The sequence below is a fragment of the Nerophis ophidion genome, linkage group LG10 (genome assembly GCF_033978795.1).
Source record: "Nerophis ophidion isolate RoL-2023_Sa linkage group LG10, RoL_Noph_v1.0, whole genome shotgun sequence".
NCBI classification, from domain to species: Eukaryota; Metazoa; Chordata; class Actinopteri; order Syngnathiformes; family Syngnathidae; genus Nerophis; species Nerophis ophidion.
In genome coordinates this window covers 37042732-37063003 of record NC_084620.1, presented here as the reverse complement: position 1 = coordinate 37063003, position 20272 = coordinate 37042732, and the positions used below count along the sequence as shown (strand labels likewise).

Below are 20272 nucleotides of genomic sequence, written 5' to 3'. Positions count from 1 at the left end.
ACGCACATACATTTATTTGTTTCCATCACAAAATGACTGAACATGTATTTAAAGTTGTATTCACCTCATGGAAATCAACATTGGAGAAGTAAACGAGAAAACTACAATTATTATTTACTTCTTGAACACCTTTGCTGTTATTGCAAGCAACATAGAGCTCATCTTTAATTGGTGTTGTCCTTTTTTTGACATTACTTAAGGCATTAAAACGTGACTGCATGATGATTTAAAGTTGCAAACACATCTTTAAAATCAGTATTGCACAAGTGACCAAGAGAAAATAAATTATTATTAGGGTCTGGAGCACCTCTTAGTGGTTATTTGCTGTTATTACAGGCATTACGGCGGCCTACTAAATAATAATGCTCTACCACAGTGGTTCTCAAATGGGGGTATGCGTACCCCTGGGGGTACTTGAAGGTATGCCAAAGGGTACGTGAGATTTTTTTAAAATATTCTAAAATTAGCAACGATTCAAAAATCCTTTATAAATATATTTACTAAATAATACTTCAACAAAATGTGAATGTAAGTTCATAAACTGTGAAAAGAAATGCAACAATGCAATATTCAGTGTTGACAGCTAGATTTTTTGTGGACATGTTCCATTAATATTTATGTTAAAGATTTATTTTTTGTGAAGAAATGTTTAGAATTAAGTCCATGAATCCAGATGGATTTCTATTACAACCCCCAAAGGGGGCACTTTAAGTTGATGATTACTTCTATGTGTAGAAATCTTTATTTATAATTGAATCACTTGTTTATTTTTTAACAAGTTTTTAGTTATTTTTATATCTTTTTTTCCAAATAGTTCAAGAAAGACCACTGCAAATGAGCAATATTTTGCACTGTTATACAATTTAATAAATCAGAAACTGATGAGATAGTGCTGTATTTTACTTCTTTATCTCTTTTTTTCAAACCAAAAATGCTTTGCTCTGATTAGGGGGTACTTGAATCAAAAAAATGTTCACAGGGGGTACATCACTGAAAAAAGGTTGAGAACCACTGACTTAAGGCATTGAAACGTGACTGTATGATGATTTAAAGTTGCAAACATAATCAAGTACTTGATGAAGAACAGAGCGTAATACATTCTGTATCTTGCGGATTAGTCGTTCCCATACACCACCTTGATGGGACGCTGCAGGGGGATTAAAGTTCCACTTTATACCTTGCTGTAGCATAGCGTTCTGGATCTTATCCTGATTCTAGCTGTTCATTGCTTTCTTCAATTATTTTTTCCCTTCTACAAAGTTTGTACCATTGTCCGATCTCAGAGATGAAACTAGACCTCTACGAAAGATGAATCTCCTTAATACATGGATACAGGAGTCTGTGTCAAGTGTATGTGCAACCTCCAGGTGTACTGCCCTGCTTACCGTGCAGGTGAAAATTACACCATACCTTTTAACAAGACTTCGTCCTCTTTTGATTTCTATAGGACCGAAGTAGTCCACTCATACATCCGTGAATGGAGGTTTGTCTGGTTGAATTCTTTCCAAAGGTAAGTCTGACATTTTTTGCTCTCCGACTTTACCCCTCTGTCGTTTGCACACAATACAGTCATTTATGACTTTTCTTGCAGCAGAATTGGCTTTAATGATCCAATATTTTTTGCGGAGCGAAGACAGCATGTAATTTCTTCCTGCATGTCTGAGTTGCTTATGGATGTGGCATAATAGTAGTGTGGATATGTGGAGGTCCTTAGAGAGAATAATCGGATGTTGGATTTCTTCAGGCATTGCTAGCCTATTCAAGCAACCACCTACTCTGAGAAGTCCATCCTCCAGCACTGGATCCAATTTGTACAAATGACTGTTTCTTTTGACATTTTTCTCAGTCTGTAGAACAGACATTTCCCCTTGAAATCTTTCACTTTGACTGAATGAGATGACTGCATTCTCGGCTTGGATTAGATCTGGGGGAAATAAGCACTCTCCATGAAGTGTGGCTTTAAATACTTGCATCTCCTCTTCAATCTTCTTTAATTTGACAGGAACATTTTCAACACTACTCACAGCAGTTTGAACTTATTTTCTTTTCCTAGTCAGTTGCAAGAGTGTAGTCTTTACTTTTAAAAGCCAGGCTATTGCAATCTTCAGTCTCATCCAGGATGAGAAGTAGTGGATGAAATTTAAACGGGGATAGCAAACTTTTGACAAAGGCTTTTACTGTAATGCCAGGTTTGATTTCTGGATAATCAACAGAAATTTTGGAATAAACTTGCAAGATTGGCCATTCTTGGCTTGCTTTCCAGAGAAAATCTGGTCCTTTTATCCAATTTTTGTAACCTACGAAGCGATCTGCTGTCAGCCCTCGGGATGCTGCATCTACAGGGTTTTCCCTTGTGCTCATGAATCTCCATTGTGATATGTCGGTAGCATCCCTCACAAAAGAGACTCTGTTTGCTAAAAATGTTTTAAAGCGTTTGGTTTTGTTGCTTATATATTTAAGCACGGTTGTGCTATCTGTCCAGAAAAATGATTTCTCCAGTTTTAACTGTAGGTCCTTTTACAGCACTGTGCCAGCTTTGACAGCGAGGACAGCTGCAGCCAGCTCCATTCTGGGAATTGTCATTTGTTTTAATGGTGCCACTCTTGATTTTCCTATGATGAATACAACATGCACTTCTTTGTTTTTTTTTCCCAGTCTTAGATATGAGACGGTTCCGTAGCCACTCTCACTGGCATCCAAAAAGTGATGCAGCTGTGAGTGTGTGATTTGACCAAAGTGTGTAGGCTTCATGCACCGTTCAACTTTAAACTCCTTCATTTTGCTGAGATCTGCTAGCCATCCTGTCCACTGTTGAGCGAAAAGGTGTGGTATGGTTTCATCCCATTCAAGCTTTTCCTTACAGAGCTCCTGCATAATCATTTTGGCTGGCAGATTAAATGGTCCTAGAAATCCTAAAGGGTCGTATACAGAGCTGACCACAGACAAAATGCCACGTCCAGTGTGTGGTCTTTCTGGTACAACAACTGTGAACTTGAACACATCAGTTTCCATACACCAGTGTAGTCCTAGGGCTATTTCCATTGGTAGATTGTCCTTGTCCAAATTCAACTCCTTGATTTCTTTGGCCCTGTGCTCTCGTGGAATAGATGTTAATACAGCACGGCTGTTGCTGATCCATTTGGACAGAGTAAACCCACCCATTTGGCAGAGTGCAGTCAGATCTTTTACTAATTGTACTGCTTCTTGTTCTGTGGGAATCGAAAGTAAACAGTCATTTACATAAAAGTTATGGCGTACTGTGTCTGTCACCTCAGGTGGAAAATGAGCTTAGTTGTCTTCAGCAGTTTTCTTCAAAGCGAAATTTGCACAACTTGGTGATGACACAGCTCCAAATAGATGTACCTTCATCCTATATTCAGTCAGATCTTGCTGCATATCACCGTCAGGCCACCATAAGAAGCTCAGGTAGTAGACATGCTTATCAGACACCTTAACCTGATGGAACATGGCTTTAATGTCTGCCATCAAGGCAACCGGTTCTTGTCTGAATCTGATGAGGACTCCGATAAGTGAGTTGGTCAGATCAGGACCCTGAAGTAGTTCACAGTTCAGTGATGTTCCTTTAAAGACTGCACCACAGTCAAAAACAACTCTTAATGTTCCTTTTTTTGAGTGGTGCACACCATGATGTGGAATATACCAGAGTTTTCCATCTTTTCTATTCAGCTGGTCTGCTGGTACCAATTCAGCATAGCCACTGTCAATCATATCTGTGAGGAGAGATGTATATTCTTTATGGAACTTTTCATTTTTGTTGAACTTGCGTTTCAGGCTCTGGATACGTTGCTGTGCAATACAACGGTTGTTCGGCATGATGGGATTTTCTTCTTTAAAAGGTCAGTTTAAACAGTAATGTTCATCTTTAATCTTTGCAGAGTGGCTCACAATATCAAGAAACTTTTCCTCTTCTCTTGACATTTCCTCTGTTTCCTTACTGGATCTTTCACTGAAATCTTGGTTGTACTGTTTGACAAATAACTCAACCAGGTTTAGAATAGATATTCTATTGACATCAGCAACAGGGCAGCCATTACGCTTGCTGGTGTCATCTCCTTTTAAAAGGACCATAAATGACCCATCCCTATAGAGTCCTCACTGCGTATGTCCCGTCCTCCTGACTATTGTCCACCTCCCAGGGTTCCAGTACCTTAGAGGCATTCGTGCCAATGAGGAGGTCAATGTCAGAGTCAATTTCAGGTAATGTTATATGGTTTAGATATGGCCAGTGTTTCAAATCCTGCTTTTTTTAATATTGTGTGGTGAAACTGGCATGGTTGTGTGTGTAAATACATCAGGCAATTGAATACAGTCATTCATATTTATCCTGGCTATTTCCAGTCCAGTGATGTAGTAGCTGGTTTCGGGTTTCAATTGATTCATGGTGTTGAGAAAGATGGTTGTTCTTTGTCCTGTAATGTTCAGTCTTTGCATCAGTTTTTCTGTGCAGAATGTGGAAGTCCTTCCATGATCCAAAAATGCACATGTTTTTAACACTGTGTCTCCCTTGTTGCTTTTAACTTGTACAGGTACAATGGAGTAGATGGAGGGGTCATCCCCGGCCACAATATGACCACAAGTATGCTTGGGAGGTGGGACAACAGTATTGGTTCCAATTGATTTGGTTTGTATTTGTTCTGTCTGTTCAATGTGGAGTATTTGTGGATGTTGTTGTTTACAGATTTCACATAATAGACGATTTCTGCAGTCTCGACTTGTATGTCCCATTTTCAGACAGCCAAAACAGACTAATTTTTCCTTTAAGAAGTCTATTTTCTCTTTGTGCTTCTTCCTCTTGATTTGTGGACAGCACTCCAGTGTGTGACCACTCTTCTTACAGAACAGACAACTGTGAGATTTGAAAATCACATTCCTTTTTCCTTCATTTGACTCCACAGTTTCTATGGGTATTAATGTTGTTGCAAAGCTGCTTCTTGGACTTGACTTTACTCTTGGCTTAGGGACGGGTGAGGGTTTGACAGTTGATTGCTTAGTGTCCTGAATGTTACCAAACAGTGGATCAGAGAGTATTTTGACTTGTTTTTCGATAAAGTTCACAAGGTCTGGGAAAATGACACGATGGCCTTGCTTCTCCTGTAGGTCACAGGCCTTGTTCCTCCACTGCTCTCAGAGCTTGTATGGAAGCTTGAGGATGACGGTCCTCATATTAGAAACAACATTCATTTCTTCCATATAGGCCAGATTTCCCATTGCATTGGAACAACTTCTGAGGAATAGAGAGAATGTTCTCAATCCTTTTACATCCACCAATTTAATTGTTCTCCAGGAAAAAGCCTTTTCCATATATGCTGTTGCAATATGATGTTCGTTACCAAAATGTTCCTTGAGTAGCTGCCTTGCCTTCTGGTAGCCCTGGGACGGAGGCAAATGTTGGCAACTTTGAACCAGCTCTTTTGGATGCCTTCTAGTACAGGGGTGTCAAACGTACAGGCGGGCCGTGGACCGGAGCAGGCCCGCGAACAGGTTTTATCCGGGCCGCGGGATGAGTTTGCTATGTATACAAATTAACCTGAAATTTTTAAACGGAAGAAACAGCTCATCTACATGTGTCTACTGGATGTTGCAATAGCAATTATATGTCTCTCTGTAGAACAGGGGTCGGCAACCTGCGGCTCCTGAGCCGGCTATTGGATCACTCTGTGTGGCTAAGCTGCATACTTGCCGACCCCCCATTTAACCGGGAGGTTTTCCAAATTTCATTGCCTCTCCCGGAAATCTCCCCAGGATAAAATTCTCAGATTTTTACCCAGATAACAATATAGAGGCCGTGCCGTGATGGCAATGCCTTAAACGTCCTCTCGACCATATTGTAGCGCCCGCTTTAATACTATGCTATCTGGGTGCCGGCCGGCTACATCTATTATGCGGCTCCTGACTCAATGCACAAGCGACTACAAGGAATAGTTGTTCAACAGCCATACAGGTTACACTGAGGGTTGTGATATAAACAACTTTTGCACTCTTACTAATATGCGCCACACTGTGAACCCACACCAAACAAGAATGACAAATACATTTCGGGAGAACATCCGCACTGTAACACATTATAAACGCAACATAACAAGTACCCAGAATCCCATGCATCCCTAACTATTCCGGGCTCCATTATACACCCCCACTACCACCTCCACCCCCTCCGTGCATCGGTTGAGGTGGGCGGGGTTGGAGGGGGCGGGGTTTGGTGCTAGCAGGGGTGTATAATGATAGTACATCAATTGAGGAAAATGATCAAACTACATACATGGCGTACTGTAATTTGATTTTGATAGTTTTTTATCTCGTTAGATTGAAAATGAACACCATGGAGTTGACTGATGAACATTACCACTTCATTCATTCAGAAAATATAAATAACGACAAATAAAGATAGAATACTATCAAACGCAAAATGTAAGTGTAAAAAAAACCCATTATGATTTGTACATTTTCAGAATGTGCTTCTTCAATTTTTAAACACAGAAAACAATCTGAAGGTGTCTTTATTTTTTAATTATTGTGCAGGGATTTCACCAGTCTGGCCCACTTGGGAGTAGATTTTTCTCTATGTGGCCCCCGATCTAAAATGAGTTTGACACTCCTGCTCTAGTATATTGTTCCAAATAATGCAAACAGTCATAGGTGTCACCAGGGGCGCTGCTAGGGATTTTGGGCCTAGAGAAAATCATCTGTACAGGGCCCCCCAACACATGATTTCATAGAATTTCATCATCATTAGGGGCTTCTCTGGGTCCCCCTCCATCACAGGCCCCTAGAATCCGTCTCCTTTACCCCCCCTTTTCGGCGCACCTGGTGTCACACTTTTTCTGCACTCCATTTTCAAATGCTCTTATAAAGGTTTCATACTGAAACGGATCTCCGTCAAACACAGGTACGTCTCTTGATGGTAAAGAGGAATTGACATTCTGCTTAACCAATAAGGCATTGAAATCATGTTGTCCTTTTAGTAAATCGACAATGTGATCTTGTTTGATGGCATTTGTGACAGGGGATGTAGTGTGAACTGTATGACCTTTAACATCATCTTTTTTCACATGGTTATGATCAGTTTGCCCAGTTGTATTCGACACATTTTTCATTTGCACAGTTGATTTTGATACATTGTCAGTTTGCATAGTTGATTTTGACGGATTGTCAGTTTGCATTAAAGAGAGAGCAACCTGTCTTGGAGTCATATAATGAGCTTTGGTAGACTTTTCATATATGAATTGTTTTGGCTTCACAACCTGTGTATCAGAGAGGGGCATTGTTTTCTTTGGCGCAGCAGCTCCCCAGTGTGATTCAGAGTTCATTCCTGACACTCTTGATCCTTCCCTAGATCCTATGGTTGCGAAAACTTGCTCCCTTGCATTTGCTGCTGCCAGCTTGGTTTCCATTTCCAACGTTTCCTTTCCCATTCTGAGTTATTCCTGTTGTTTTGCGAATGGTTCCTGTTGAATTCTTTGTTGTGATTCAATCTGATGTTTTTTCTCCAATGCAGCAGCCTTTGCCATGAGAGCAGCCTTTTCAGCCTGGGCTCGAATGCGAGCAGATGAGGAAGAAGAGGTTCTTGATGTTATGGAATTGCGTGTGATTGAGACACTGTCCTGGGCTCCAATATTAGAAAGTGTAACACATAAATGTTCATCATGGGTAAGGGGGACATGCATTTCATTTTGGACTTGCGTTTCAACTGAGGCCTGTGTTTTAGAGACATGCAATTGTGACTCCTTTTCCACAGAGGCAGTGTCATGTGTGGTTAGCTTTTTCACTACTGATGACCACTCATGCACAAGTTTTATGAAACCTTATAGTATCTTAATCTTTTCTTGAAACCAGTCATTTAGTCTCTCAAGTTCCTCTTCAGGCAATGGTAAGGCAATCAATGAGGAATGATTTCCCCTTGCCTCTCCACACCAATGAATCAATTCCTCCAAGTGACCTCTTACAGCATTTGCATTTTCATCATTTTCATTTGTATGCATGAGTTGTTTCATTGTGTCCCTTATTTTAGCAGCTTTTTTAACACATGCTCCTCTTGCTTTATGATAATTGTCAACTTTCATTTCCAAGCCTTTGGCAGTATGCGTTACTGCTCTTTTTTCCTTTTCAGAATCTTGTACATTTTCCTTTTCAGAATCCATATTTTCGCCAACTTGTGGCTGTGCATCATCTTGGCCACTAGACATAATTGGCCAAGTCTCTCCCTTGTGCTGCTTTCAGCTCCACACAACTCACCCTATAGAGCTGGCAGGTGTTTCCAATCACCCTGGCTGATGAGCAGCAGCGTGGCCATGGCACAATTCGTCTTCTTGCGGCTCTCTGATGTCCTTTTTTGTTCTTCTTGTTGTCCTTTTCACTCGAAGAGCACTGTTCTTACTTGAATGTAATGGTAGTCTTCACCTTCAAATGTTCAAATTTATTGTCACTACTCAACAGGTTTGAGGGAGTGATCCTATGCAGCAGCAAACATTGCAACGAAGCGAGGTCCAGTCAAAAATCCAGTTCATGCATATTTATTAACGAACTTGCAGGGTGAATGAAACATACCATGGATTATTGCAGTGGCATTGTGCCATATGTCTCATGTCTTTCCTGCCTGCCGCTGTCCGCTGCTGTCTGCTGTTGGTAAGAACAGTTTGTGCTCCCACACCTGAGTCCTTCCTGCCGTGGCTCACCTGTGCTCCTATATATGCCTTCTCCCCTGCACTGCTCAATCAAAAAGCCCGCCACCTAGTGACAAAAGAAAGTAATGCCAACTCAAAACAAAGATGCCTAAATGGCTCCTAGACTACAATTACTATTGACTTACTTAGCACTTTTCAGTTATGTGCTGTTATTGCAGGCATCACTGCGGCCAAATGCGTAAGTAATGTTCTACTAAATAACTTCCCGGACGTATCGGATAGGATAGGTCTTTATTGTCATTGCACAAGTACAACAAAACTTTGTTTTCAGCACAAACCTGTTCAAGATTAGACAAACAAACAGTGTACAGGGTTACAGAACAAGAACGCTGATGGGTCGACATTTTTTAAGGCGCCCCGTAAAAGATGGGAAAAAGGTAAACGCTGGGGAAGGATGAGTAAAAAAAAATACAATCTAGACTGGGCTCCTAAGGGGGCCCAGTCTGGAGTGGGAAAAAAAAACCTCCATAGCAAAGCACATTTACATATTACAACGTACATCTTGAGATATCTAGCAACAGAGGGAAGGTAGTTCAAGGTCATGATGGTAGGCCGCAGCTCTCAGGCGCTGACCATCCATTCATCACCCCTATGGGATTTGCGTAGAGGGCGTTGGGTTGGGAGGGGGGTGTATGTGTGGCGTATATTTTTGTGGATGTGTGTGTTTGTGTGTGTGTATAAGCCCGCAGTGTGTCTCTGTTCCGCGGCCTTGATGTATTGTGCAGTTGCTAGTCCAAAGTCAACAACAACAGGTGTGTGTCCATGAGAGACAAGAAGAGAGTTTGTTGTGTCTTTGGTGCACCGACCTTCAGGAGAGTCTCGAAGCCAGGGAAACAATCCAAGTTAGAATGATTTGTATGCGGGTGAAAACAAAAGTGGTTTTTCACTCTAAATTGACTATGACTGGTCCTCAAAACTGCGGGGTAGACTGTCCGATGTAATCCACAGTACTTCCCGCATACTCCAATCATTTGAGGCAGCTTTGGAGTACTTTGAAGACTGCCAGCAACTTCCAATTTGTCGACAAACCAGAGCAACGCTTACACCGATCAGCAGATGTCCTGTTGTCATAATTCCGAATAGGTGGATGTCTTCACGTCATCAACAGAAAAGGGTCGCCAGGCACGCGGCCCTCCTTCTTCTCCCAAGAGTCCGTTGTGTGTCCAGCAACAACCTTTTTGTCACGACAGCAGGTTCCCCCAAACCCAAGATCTTGTCAATTTTGTTGAGGCCAGTTAAATAGTTCCAACGTTTAGATTTGGAGAGCAGTGCAAAAAGAGGCAACAAGAAAGTTAAAGACAAGACAAAACAAAGAAGCAAGCAGGAGAGACAAGGGAGAGGAAAGGGGAGCGTCCACCCTCCATGAGTGCCAGACACTGTCATTCACTGCTACGACATTTGATCACGATATGACTGAATATTTTTTAGAGTTGTATTCACCTCATGAAAATCCATAATGTAGTAGTAAAGGAGAAACCCACAATATTATTGGAGCCTGCTAAAGGTAATTTGTATTACAGTCTTTACTACCCCCTACAGGTGGTTTGCTGTTATTACAGACAACATGGCGGCGCCTTTCAGGATACTGTGTTGCTCCGGTGAGACAGAGGTTAATCACCTCGACAGCTGCCTTTAATCCCATTAATATGCATTTGAAGTGACTGTTGTACGATTATAATTTAGCTACTCACTACTCTTTGACACCACTGTTTATTTTAAAAAGCGAGCAAATCCACCAACTGCATGCTAGCATGGCCAAATTTAATGCTAACAGCGTGGTTGTACGGTTCCTCCAGACGTTTTAAAGGACATCACCTTTTGAAAAACAGTGTCTGTTCTTAACTTACTGATTTGTTTATTTGTTCTATTTTTGTAGTGTTGAAACACTCCTGCAGACGGTTTAGTATAACGTGTGGCGTTCAAGGAGGAGAACAGTGGAGGAAGGAGTAAGTATGCCTTGGACTAACATGTTCTAATAATGTAGTGCAGGGGTGCCCACACTTTATCTGCAGGCGAACTACTTTTCAATTGACCAAATCGAGGGGATCTACCTCATTCATAAATATCATTTATATTTATTTATTCATGAAAGAGACGTTTTTGTTAACAATTTAAGTGTGTTTAATGATTATACAAGCATGTGTAACACATATTGATGTCTTTCTTTCATGAAGACAAGAATATAAAGGCTTACTGAAATGAGATTTTCTTATTCAAACGGTGATAGCAGGTCCATTCTATGTGTCATACTTGATCATTTCGCGATATTGCCATATTTTTGCTGAAAGGATTTAGTAGAGAACATCCACGATAAAGTTCGCAACTTTCGGTGTTAAGAGAAATGCCCTGTCGTAGATGATGACGTCACACGTGTTGGGGCTCCTCACATATTCACATTGTTTTTAATGGGAGCCTCCAACAAAAAGTGCTATTTGGACAGAGAAAACGACAATTTCCCCATTAATTTGAGCGAGGATGACAGATTCTCATTTGAGGATATTGATAGCGACGGACTAAAAAAAAAAAAAAAAACTAAAAAAAATTTTTTTCGATGTTTTTAGAGAAATTTTCTAGGATAATTCTGGGAAATCCCTTATCTTTCTATTGTGTTGCTAGTGTTTTAGTTAGTTAAATAGTACCTGATAGTCGGAGGTGTACGTCCACGGGTGTCTTGACGCGCAGTGTCTCAGGGGAGTCGACGGCAGCTATGGACGGCACAAGCTCAGCTTTTCTCCGGTAAGAAGCGACTTTTTAATTACAATTTTCTCACCGAAAACTGCTGGTTGACATTCCGTCGTGATTCATGTTTGCTTGACCGCGCTCTGATCCATAGTATAGTTTCACCTCCAGGAATTTTAAACAAGGAATCACTGTGTGTTTGTGTGGCTAAAGGCTAAAGCTTCCCAACTCCATCTTTTTACTGTGACTTCTCCAATATTAATTGAACAAATTGCAAAAGATTCAGCAACACAGATCTCCAAAATACTATGTAATTATGCCGTTACAGCAGACGACTTTAAACTGTATGTGTGTGCAGCGCTCATATTTCCTTAAAACCCGTGACGTCTTGCGTACACGTCATCATTACACGACGTTTTCAAGACGAAACTCCCGGGAAATTTTATATTGTAATTTAGTCAACTAAAAAGGCCTTATTGGCATGTGTTGCCATGTTAATATTTCATCATTGATGTATAAACTATCAGACTGCGTGGTGAGTAGTAGTGGGTTTCAATAGGCCTTAAGTTGGTGTATTACCTGATTCTGATGACTTGCATTGATTGGAATCAGACAGTATATGATAATGCCCACATTTTCGAATGGAGTCGAAAAAAAGTATTCCTTTCTGTACAATACCACATGAAAGTGGTTGGTTTTTGGCATCTTATTTATCCAGCTTCCATACACTTTACAAGAAAAACGTTGGCGGCAAATTCCGTAGCTTGCTTGATTGACATTCACGGCACCCGAAGGTCTTGTGAGATGACACTGGCTGCTGCGAGATCATTATCATGAAAAAATGACTGAGAGGAAGGTGGGAAACACTTTTTATTTCAACAGACTCACATGCCATACCTGCCGTCAAAAGCCTAAAGACCGACTGCACATTTCATATCTTCACAATAGGAGCCCTGCTTCATGCTGCCTGCACTAACAAAATAAAGATTCTCGGAAAGCTGGCGTGCACAAGCACTTGTGCACGCCAGCTTTCCGAGCGATCGCTTGTGCACGCCAGCTTTCTGAGACTTTATTATGTTAGCGCAGGCAGCATGAAGCAGGGCTTTTATTGTGAAGATAGGAAATGTGCAGTCGGTCTTTAGGCTTTTGATGGCAGGTATTCAGTGTATAAAGTGTCACAATACGAAGGTCCTGAGCAGTCCTGGGTTCAATCCCGGGCTCGGGATCTTTCTGTGTGGAGTTTGCATGTTCTCCCCGTGACTGCGTGGGTTCCCTCTAGGTATTCGAGCTCCCTCCCACCTCCAAAAACATGCACCCGGGGATAGTTTGAATGTCAATACTAAATTGTCCCTAGTGTGTGAATGTGAGTGTGAATGTTGTCTATCTGTGTTGGCCCTGCGATGAGGTGGCGACTTGTCCATGGTGTAGCCCGCCTTCTGCCCGAATGCCCCTGAGATAGGCTCCAACACCCCCCCCCATGGACTACAATGAATTGATTAACGTGGACCCCGATTTAAACAAATGGAAAAAGTTGATGGGGTGTTACCATTTAGTGTTCAATTGTATGGAATATGTACTGGACTGTGCAATCTACTAATAAAAGTTTTAATCAATCAAAAGTAATGTTTACTTATTCGTGAGGAGCCAGTTCATATGTGCAATGCCTTTAGACCAATGTAGGTCATAGTTACCAACCTTGACACCTCAGAATTGGGGAAATATCCAAAAGAACCGCAAAGGGGCAGGATGGGGGGGTCTATTGTGTGTGTGTGTGTACGTGTGTGTGTGTGTTGTGTACGTGCGTGCAAGTACTGTATTTTTCAGACTATTAGGTGCACCTAAAATCCTATTTTTTTTTTCTCCTAATTCGACAGTGCGGCTTATAACCCGGTGCACCTAATGTACAGGATCATTTTGGTTTTGCGCACCGACCTCGAAGCAATTTTCTTCGGTGCATGGTGTAATGGCAGTCAAACATAGGAGATGCGTGTAGACTGCACTATGATTGCAATAGGACTCAAGTAAACAACACCAACGTTTTAAATGTTCCTTTGAAAATATAGAACATTACACATGGCGCTCAAAAATCTATCAAAATGTTTTAGTACGACTTTGGTAAGCTATGAAGCCGCACCGCTTGATGTGCTTCAACATACGAGTATCATTATGGTGTGTGTATTAGGGAAGACATATTACCTGGTGTTTTGTTTCGCATTATTATGCAAAAGAAATTTTTTTACCTTCTGGTACGTGCTGATCTGTATTTGCGATCTGCATGAATCCTGAAAAATTGCAAGGGTCCACCTTTGTAGCTCGTTCGACACCATAGTCGATAAGCTTCTTTTTTTTTCTCTATCTTTTTGTTATTTGACATTCATCCTCCCCTGTTTCCATTCCTAATATAAAGTTGTATAAAGTTCTTACTTATATCTGTTAGTAAATTTGCATGGAAGCACTAAAACATACCGGTGTAGTGATTTTACTTTATTCACCCATGGAACTTTAGGTATTAGAGAGTTCCGGTCGGACGGTTTTTCACGGGACACATTTCCGGTGTTGTTGTTTTTGGATGAAGAGATGCTGCTCTGTTATTGATATAGGTAAAGTCTGAATGTCATTAAAACAGTTAGCGCCATATTTTGACACTCTTCCAATCCCGTCCTTGCACGCTACACCGCTACAACAAAGATGAGCCACGTAAATATGACCGCCCACAAAACGGCGCATCCGGAAGCGACTGTCAGAAAGCTTCTTTAAGATGATCAGTAAAACATAATCAATGCAAAATTTTGACCAAAGAACCATCATTACATGTTATGTAGACCACAATGATGTGTTTTACATTTAGAAAATAATAATAATAATATGACTCCTTTAATACGCCCTATTTTAGGGTGCACCTTATATATGAAAAAAGATCAAAAATAGACTATTCATCGGCAGTTCGCCTTTTAATCAGGTTTACCCTATGATCAGGAAAATACAGTATGTATGTGTATATATATACAACTTTCGGGCGAAAAAGTGGTCATCTCACTTGTTTCTATGTTTCCAGAATTTGCAAAAATGCACATCACCTGACATGTACAAATCATTTGGAAACTGTTTGGAGCTGAATTTTTGGAGTTATACATAGAAGAGCTTTGTAGTTTGCAGACTCAGACAGTATTTCAATTGTCTGTTTTGACACAGAGTTAAAAAAAAGCAAACAACTAATTGTGTCCTGTTCCACTACAGGTAAAATGACTCACACGTCCACCCTGCTCTCATTCGTGATTCCTACTCTTGATTTTTCTCCCGTCTGCTCCTGTTAAACTTTAAATTTTGTGAAAAATTTAAAGTTGACTTTCATCCTTTAGGATTCCAAAGAAAATGTCAAACTCTAGTCCATAAGTGTGATCGCTAGAAGCGAGCCGGACATTTCCTGCCCCTATAAACCAACCTTTGAATCACAGCTAAGAACCAAACTCCTTGTAACTACCCTGGTTCAATGAGAGTCAACGCTTCTAGTCCTGCTGTCCACGATGCTTTTATTGCTTTTGCTTTGTCTTTGCGTCACATACTGGGTGGGGAACAGTGTGACGTGAGCACCGTAATCATCATAAACTCTGTGAAACAGTTACGTGTTATACTTGTAAGTACAAGTATACAAAAAAGATACATTACAGCAGTGGTTCTCAAATGGGGGTACGCGTACCCCTGGGGGTACTTGAAGGTATGCCAAGGGGTACGTGAGATTTTTTTTAAATATTCTAAAAATAGCAACAATTCAAAAATCCTTTGTAAATACATATATTCAATAATACTTCAACAAAATATGAATGTAAGTTCATAAACTGTGAAAAGAAATGCAACAATGCAATATTCAGTGTTGACAGCTAGATTTTTTTGTGGACATGTTCCATAAATATTGATGTTAAAGATTTATTTTTTTGTGAAGAAATGTTTAGGATGAAGTTGATGAATCCAGATGGATCTCTATTACAATCCCCAAAGAGGGCAGATTAAGTTTCCTACTCAGTGGCCTAGTGGTTAGAGTATCCGCCCTGAGATCGGTAGGTCGTGAGTTCAAATCCCGGTTGAGTCATACCAAAGACTATAAAAATGGGACCCATTACCTCCCTGCTTGGCACTCAGCATTAAGGGTTGGAACTGGGGGTTAAATCACCAAAAATTATTCCCGGGCGCGGCACCGCTGCTGCCCACTGCTCCCCTCACCTCCCAGGGGGTGATCAAGGGTGATGGGTCATATGCAGAGAATAATTTCGTCACATCTAGTGTGTGTGTGACAATCATTGATACTTTAACTTTTAACTTTAACTTTAAGTTGTTGATTACTTCTATGTGTAGAAATCTTTATTTATAATTGAATCACTTGATTATTTTTCAACAAGTTTTTAGTTATTTTTATATATTTTTTTCCAAATAGTTCAAGAAAGACCACTGCAAATGAGCAATATTTTTGCACTGTTAGACAATTTAATAAATCAGAAACTGATGACATAGTGCTGTATTTGACTTCTTTATCTCTTTTTTTAAACCAAAAATGTTTTGTTCTGACAAGGGGGTACTTGAATTAAAAAAATGTTCACAGGGGGTACATCACTGAAAAAAGGTTGAGAACCACTGCATTACAGTATGAAACAAATTATGTTAGTTTGGTAGACCAATGTTCGAATGTACAAAATGAAGCCTTTTCAGATTTATCTTCCCTGTTCGCACTCTTATTTCTGTAGTTTCAGTTGTTTCGTGACATATTTATTACATTCCAAAACGTCTAGAACAGTGGTGTCAAAATCATTTTATATCGGGGTCAACATGGAGGAAAATCTACATGCAAGTGGGCCGGACTGGTAAAATCACGGCGTGATAACTTCAAAACAAAGACAACTTCAATTTTTTTGTTTTTGTTTAAAAAATAGGACTAGCACATCCTGAAAATGTACAAATCATAATGTTGTTGGTTTTTTTTTTTACACTTACTTGTTGAGATTAATAGTATTCCATCTTTATTTGTCCTTATTTACACTTTCAGAACAAATTATGAGATCATGCTCATCAGTCAACTCATTGGTGTAAATTTTCAATCTATCAAGATAAATTTTTTTTTAAATCAAAATCAAAGTACAGGATGTTAATTATGGGTTAAATGGGTTAAAATGCACATAATTTCGCCACACCTAGTGTGTGTGTGACAATCATGGGTACTTTAACTTTTATTTTTCTCGACTGGTGCACTAACATCATGTGGTTTATTTTTATTTTTTTTACATATGTAGCATCATATATAAAGATACAAAGAAATGCTATTGCGACATCTAGTGGAAAACATTTAGAACAGCAGTTTCTTTCATTCAAACATTTCGGCTCATTTTTGTACTTACCAAACTCATCCCGCAGGCCGGATAGAACCTATTAGCCGGCCCGTGGGCCATATGTTTGACACCACCGGTCTAGAAGTAATATTTTCATGTACAAGCATTAAACAGGTACATTTCTTTAAAATAAACCAAAATGTACAACAATGTAAACAGCAGTCACAATGTGCTAATTGAAATAACGACAGTTACACTCCTGTTGTGACAATATTATAATTGCATAGTTGTGGTTTTCATTTACGTCAGTGATCCCCAGCGTTTATGTAGCTGCGGACCGGTCAACGCTTGACAAACCAGTTTTGTAATGAAAAAGCGAGGTTTTTTGGGTTGGTGCACTAATTGTAAGTTTATCTGGTGTTTTTTATGTTGATTTAATGAAAAAATAAAAAAATATTCTGCGGCCCGGTACCAATCGAACTGTGGTTGGGGACCACTGATTTACGTGTTAAATACAGTTTAAAATACGTACATTGCTTTTTTCGTATGTTTTTAGGCATGGATTTGCACGCAGTGGCACAGAGTACGGACCCCTGACAGATCTTCCTGATTGGTCTTTTGCAGGTATACATCACAGCCTAAAGTTTTCTTCATTTTTGACTTTGGGGTTAATATTCTCCTTACATTCCCGGGCAGATGGCAGACCCGCACCTCCACTGAAGGGTGTGTTAAGAAGGCGTCAAGAGAGAGAGGCCTTGTCCGTAAGTACCCCTCAACTCGAAACATGACAGCAGCGTTTCCAAGCGTTAAACGTGCACTGTCTCATCCGCAGAGGCGCATCTTGATGCTCAACTCTGAGATGGACAAAGGCATGGAGTCTTGGCAAGAGAGAAAGGACGAGGTTATAAGAATGGAGGAGTACAAAAAGTCTCTCATGCTCAAACCCAAAGGAAAGTTATTGAAAAAGAAGCATCCTCCAAGTTAGAAACAGTCCTGGTAAATCCCCTGTCATGTTGTATAATATTACGATGTTTCAATTATGTCTGGTTATTATATGGAATAAAAGGATTTATTTGGATGTTTGGCATCTTTGGTGTTGTTTGTTGTTGTCAGGTGATGTTTTTGAGCGTCCGCTAGAGAGCAGCACTTCTCTTCTGAAAAACTGGCGGCTGAACACCATTTTCTTTCTCTTCAGTAGGCACTTCATAGGTCAACTTGCACAAATCAAATATATGTTTTGTTTTTGGGGTTGCAGCTATCTGGTTTGTAAAGGTGCAGGTGTAGAATCTTAAGGGTGTATTGGTATGCCAGTATGAAGCCTTATTGAGGCGTAAATAAGTTTTTGCAGAGGCGTTTACAAAATAAAGTAAGCTCATCAATCCTTAAATATTTTCTACCTTTTTCATTTTGTTTAAAACTTCCATGCTCTTTACAGACTTCAGCAAAGAAGCCACAATCACGTTAGTAATAATTAGTCCCGCCAGGGGCTGAGTTGCAAATTCCTTCCTCCCCTGCCCTCATTCCTTGTCTTAACTTCCCTCAGGCTGCTGTGACCACAGTGGCTCAACAAGGTGTTGCAAGACATGTCCAATTGGTCCACCGGGCAATGATGGGACCCTCGCACCTGGACCATCGAAGACCTCCAAAAGTGAAAAACTCAATTTTTTCTTTTCCCTTCTTCTTTTGCCCTGTTGGTCCTTCCCTCCTCTGCTTGTTTTGGTTTTGAGGAAATGAGAAGCAGATGTTGTTGGCTATTGTGCAGAAGTCAGCAGTGGAGGAGGGGTGAGGGCGGGGGAGATCAGCTGACAAACCAACAAACAGGAAGTAGACTGGGCCATGTCTGTAGAATCAGTGTCACAGTCAAGACCTACGACTTTATTGGCCTTGGTTCTTTTGTTTTACACTCAAGCACATACACCAGGGGTGTCCAAACATTTTGACTTGGGGGCCGCATAGGGCTAACAAAAGGTCGTTGAGGGCTGAAAGCCGACTGCATGTAGTGTGTGTGTGTATACATATATATATATATATATATATATATATATATATATAGCTATCTGTGTTGGCCCTGTGATGAGATGGCGACTTGTCCAGGGTGTACGCCGCATTCCGCCCCAATGCAGCTGAAATAGGCTCCTCCAGCACCCCCTGCGACCCCAAAAGGGATAAATGGTAGAAAATGGATGGATGGATGAACGGATGGATATATATATATGTGTGTATATATATATATATATATATATATATATTCGGTACTATACCGCCTCTAAAAAGTACCAGTCTTTTCCCATCATGCTGTGTAATGGATGGGTGTAATTTAGATTTTTTTTAAATGGAGATTGGATGTTTTTTTTTTACAATATCCACAAAGTTCAGTGACCATGTCTGTTAATATTTTGAGTTGGATGGATTTTTTTAATTTTTTTTGCACCATGACTAGGCAAGGTTGTTTGCATTCGGTCATATAAATAGATGCTGCCCATCCTTTACATAAAACGTCATTGACCAAGAAAAAGTAATTTTGTCCACTAGATTGTGTCAAAAGAGCAGCATTTAAAATGTTTTGAAATTGATGCAATCTCTCTGTAGGCAAGATTCCTTATTACACTCATGACGTCTCGCGAGCCATTTGGAAGATGTAGGCGGGCCTCATTTGGCCCACAGGTCGTACTTTGGACACCCCTGACATACACACTCAGTAAAATAAAACTAAGATCTTTTATAGACCCTAAATATACAGCATAAGGTTGCTAGGATGGTTCATTTGGTCATCCGAAAACACTTCAAATGAGCTCAAGTGTGAATTCTACACAGACTAAAGACACGTACCGGAGGTAAAATGATAACTATAAGTGCGTAAATATGTCGAATACCTAAGAATAAAATGATTTGGAAGTGCTCCCTCTGTGTGTATGGTATATGCAAAAATATAAGATTTTTATGAAATCAAAATATTACATAGTAAAAAATTCCCCCACATATTCAACCCAAGTGGAAGTTTTGTAATATTTATCTGTCATGCACGCTTCCCAATACAGTTCTTACACATTGCTTATTCTCTTATGCCTTTGGTCCAATGGCAAAATATTTGAACCTGCACACCAAGTTATCCGCTTAAAATTCTGCATCTTTTGTCACATTTTTTCATACATCCCAGAGTACTGAAAAAATACATTAGACCAGGGTTGTCCAAAGTGCGGCCAGGAAACCATTTGCCCGCAGCTTGTGTTTTATTGGCCCACGACACATTCTACAGACAAAATAAACATTCTACACACAAACAATGGAACCGGCCCAAATCCTTCAATAATTTTGTTTGTCTTGTGGTGAATATAAATACAAAATGAATAGATATTGGATGGGCTTCACGGTGGAAGAGGGGTTAGTGTGTCCGTCTCACAATACGAAGGTCCTGAGTTGTCCTCATGGGTTCAATCCCGGGCTCGGGATCTTTCTGTGTGGTGTTTGCATGTCGTCCCCGTGAATGCGTGGGTTCCCTCCGGGTACTCCAGTTTCCTCCCACTTCCAAAGCCATGCACCTGGGGATAGGTTGATTGGCAACACTAAATTGGCCCT

At 40.4% G+C, this 20272-nt stretch overlaps 1 protein-coding gene and 1 long non-coding RNA gene across 2 annotated transcripts; both read left to right on the top strand.

The window, feature by feature from the left end:
• Positions 1-1447: 1447 nt before the first annotated feature.
• On the top strand, positions 1448-5273 carry LOC133560741 (uncharacterized). The gene is made up of 3 exons (XR_009808514.1): positions 1448-1510; positions 3793-3857; positions 4548-5273. It is a non-coding gene; the product is annotated as an uncharacterized LOC133560741 (long non-coding RNA).
• Positions 5274-10241: 4968 nt separating this feature from the next.
• Positions 10242-17774, top strand: mrpl52 (mitochondrial ribosomal protein L52). The gene is made up of 5 exons (XM_061913606.1): positions 10242-10300; positions 10579-10648; positions 17253-17320; positions 17393-17457; positions 17529-17774. Exons 1-5 carry the CDS (start codon positions 10267-10269, stop codon positions 17679-17681), a joined length of 390 nt encoding a protein of 129 aa, XP_061769590.1. The 5' UTR covers positions 10242-10266; the 3' UTR covers positions 17682-17774.
• The last annotated feature ends 2498 nt before the right edge of the window (positions 17775-20272 follow it).

Bases quoted from the DNA above. Each gene is read 5' to 3' on its own strand.
- mrpl52 (XM_061913606.1), top strand. From the start codon at position 10,267: ATGGCGGCGCCTTTCAGGATACTGTGTTGCTCCG. The intron at 10,301-10,578 runs GTGAGACAGAGG...CTATTTTTGTAG, and splicing joins CAGGATACTGTGTTGCTCCG to TGTTGAAACACTCCTGCAGA. The intron at 10,649-17,252 runs GTAAGTATGCCT...GTATGTTTTTAG, and splicing joins GGAGAACAGTGGAGGAAGGA to GCATGGATTTGCACGCAGTG.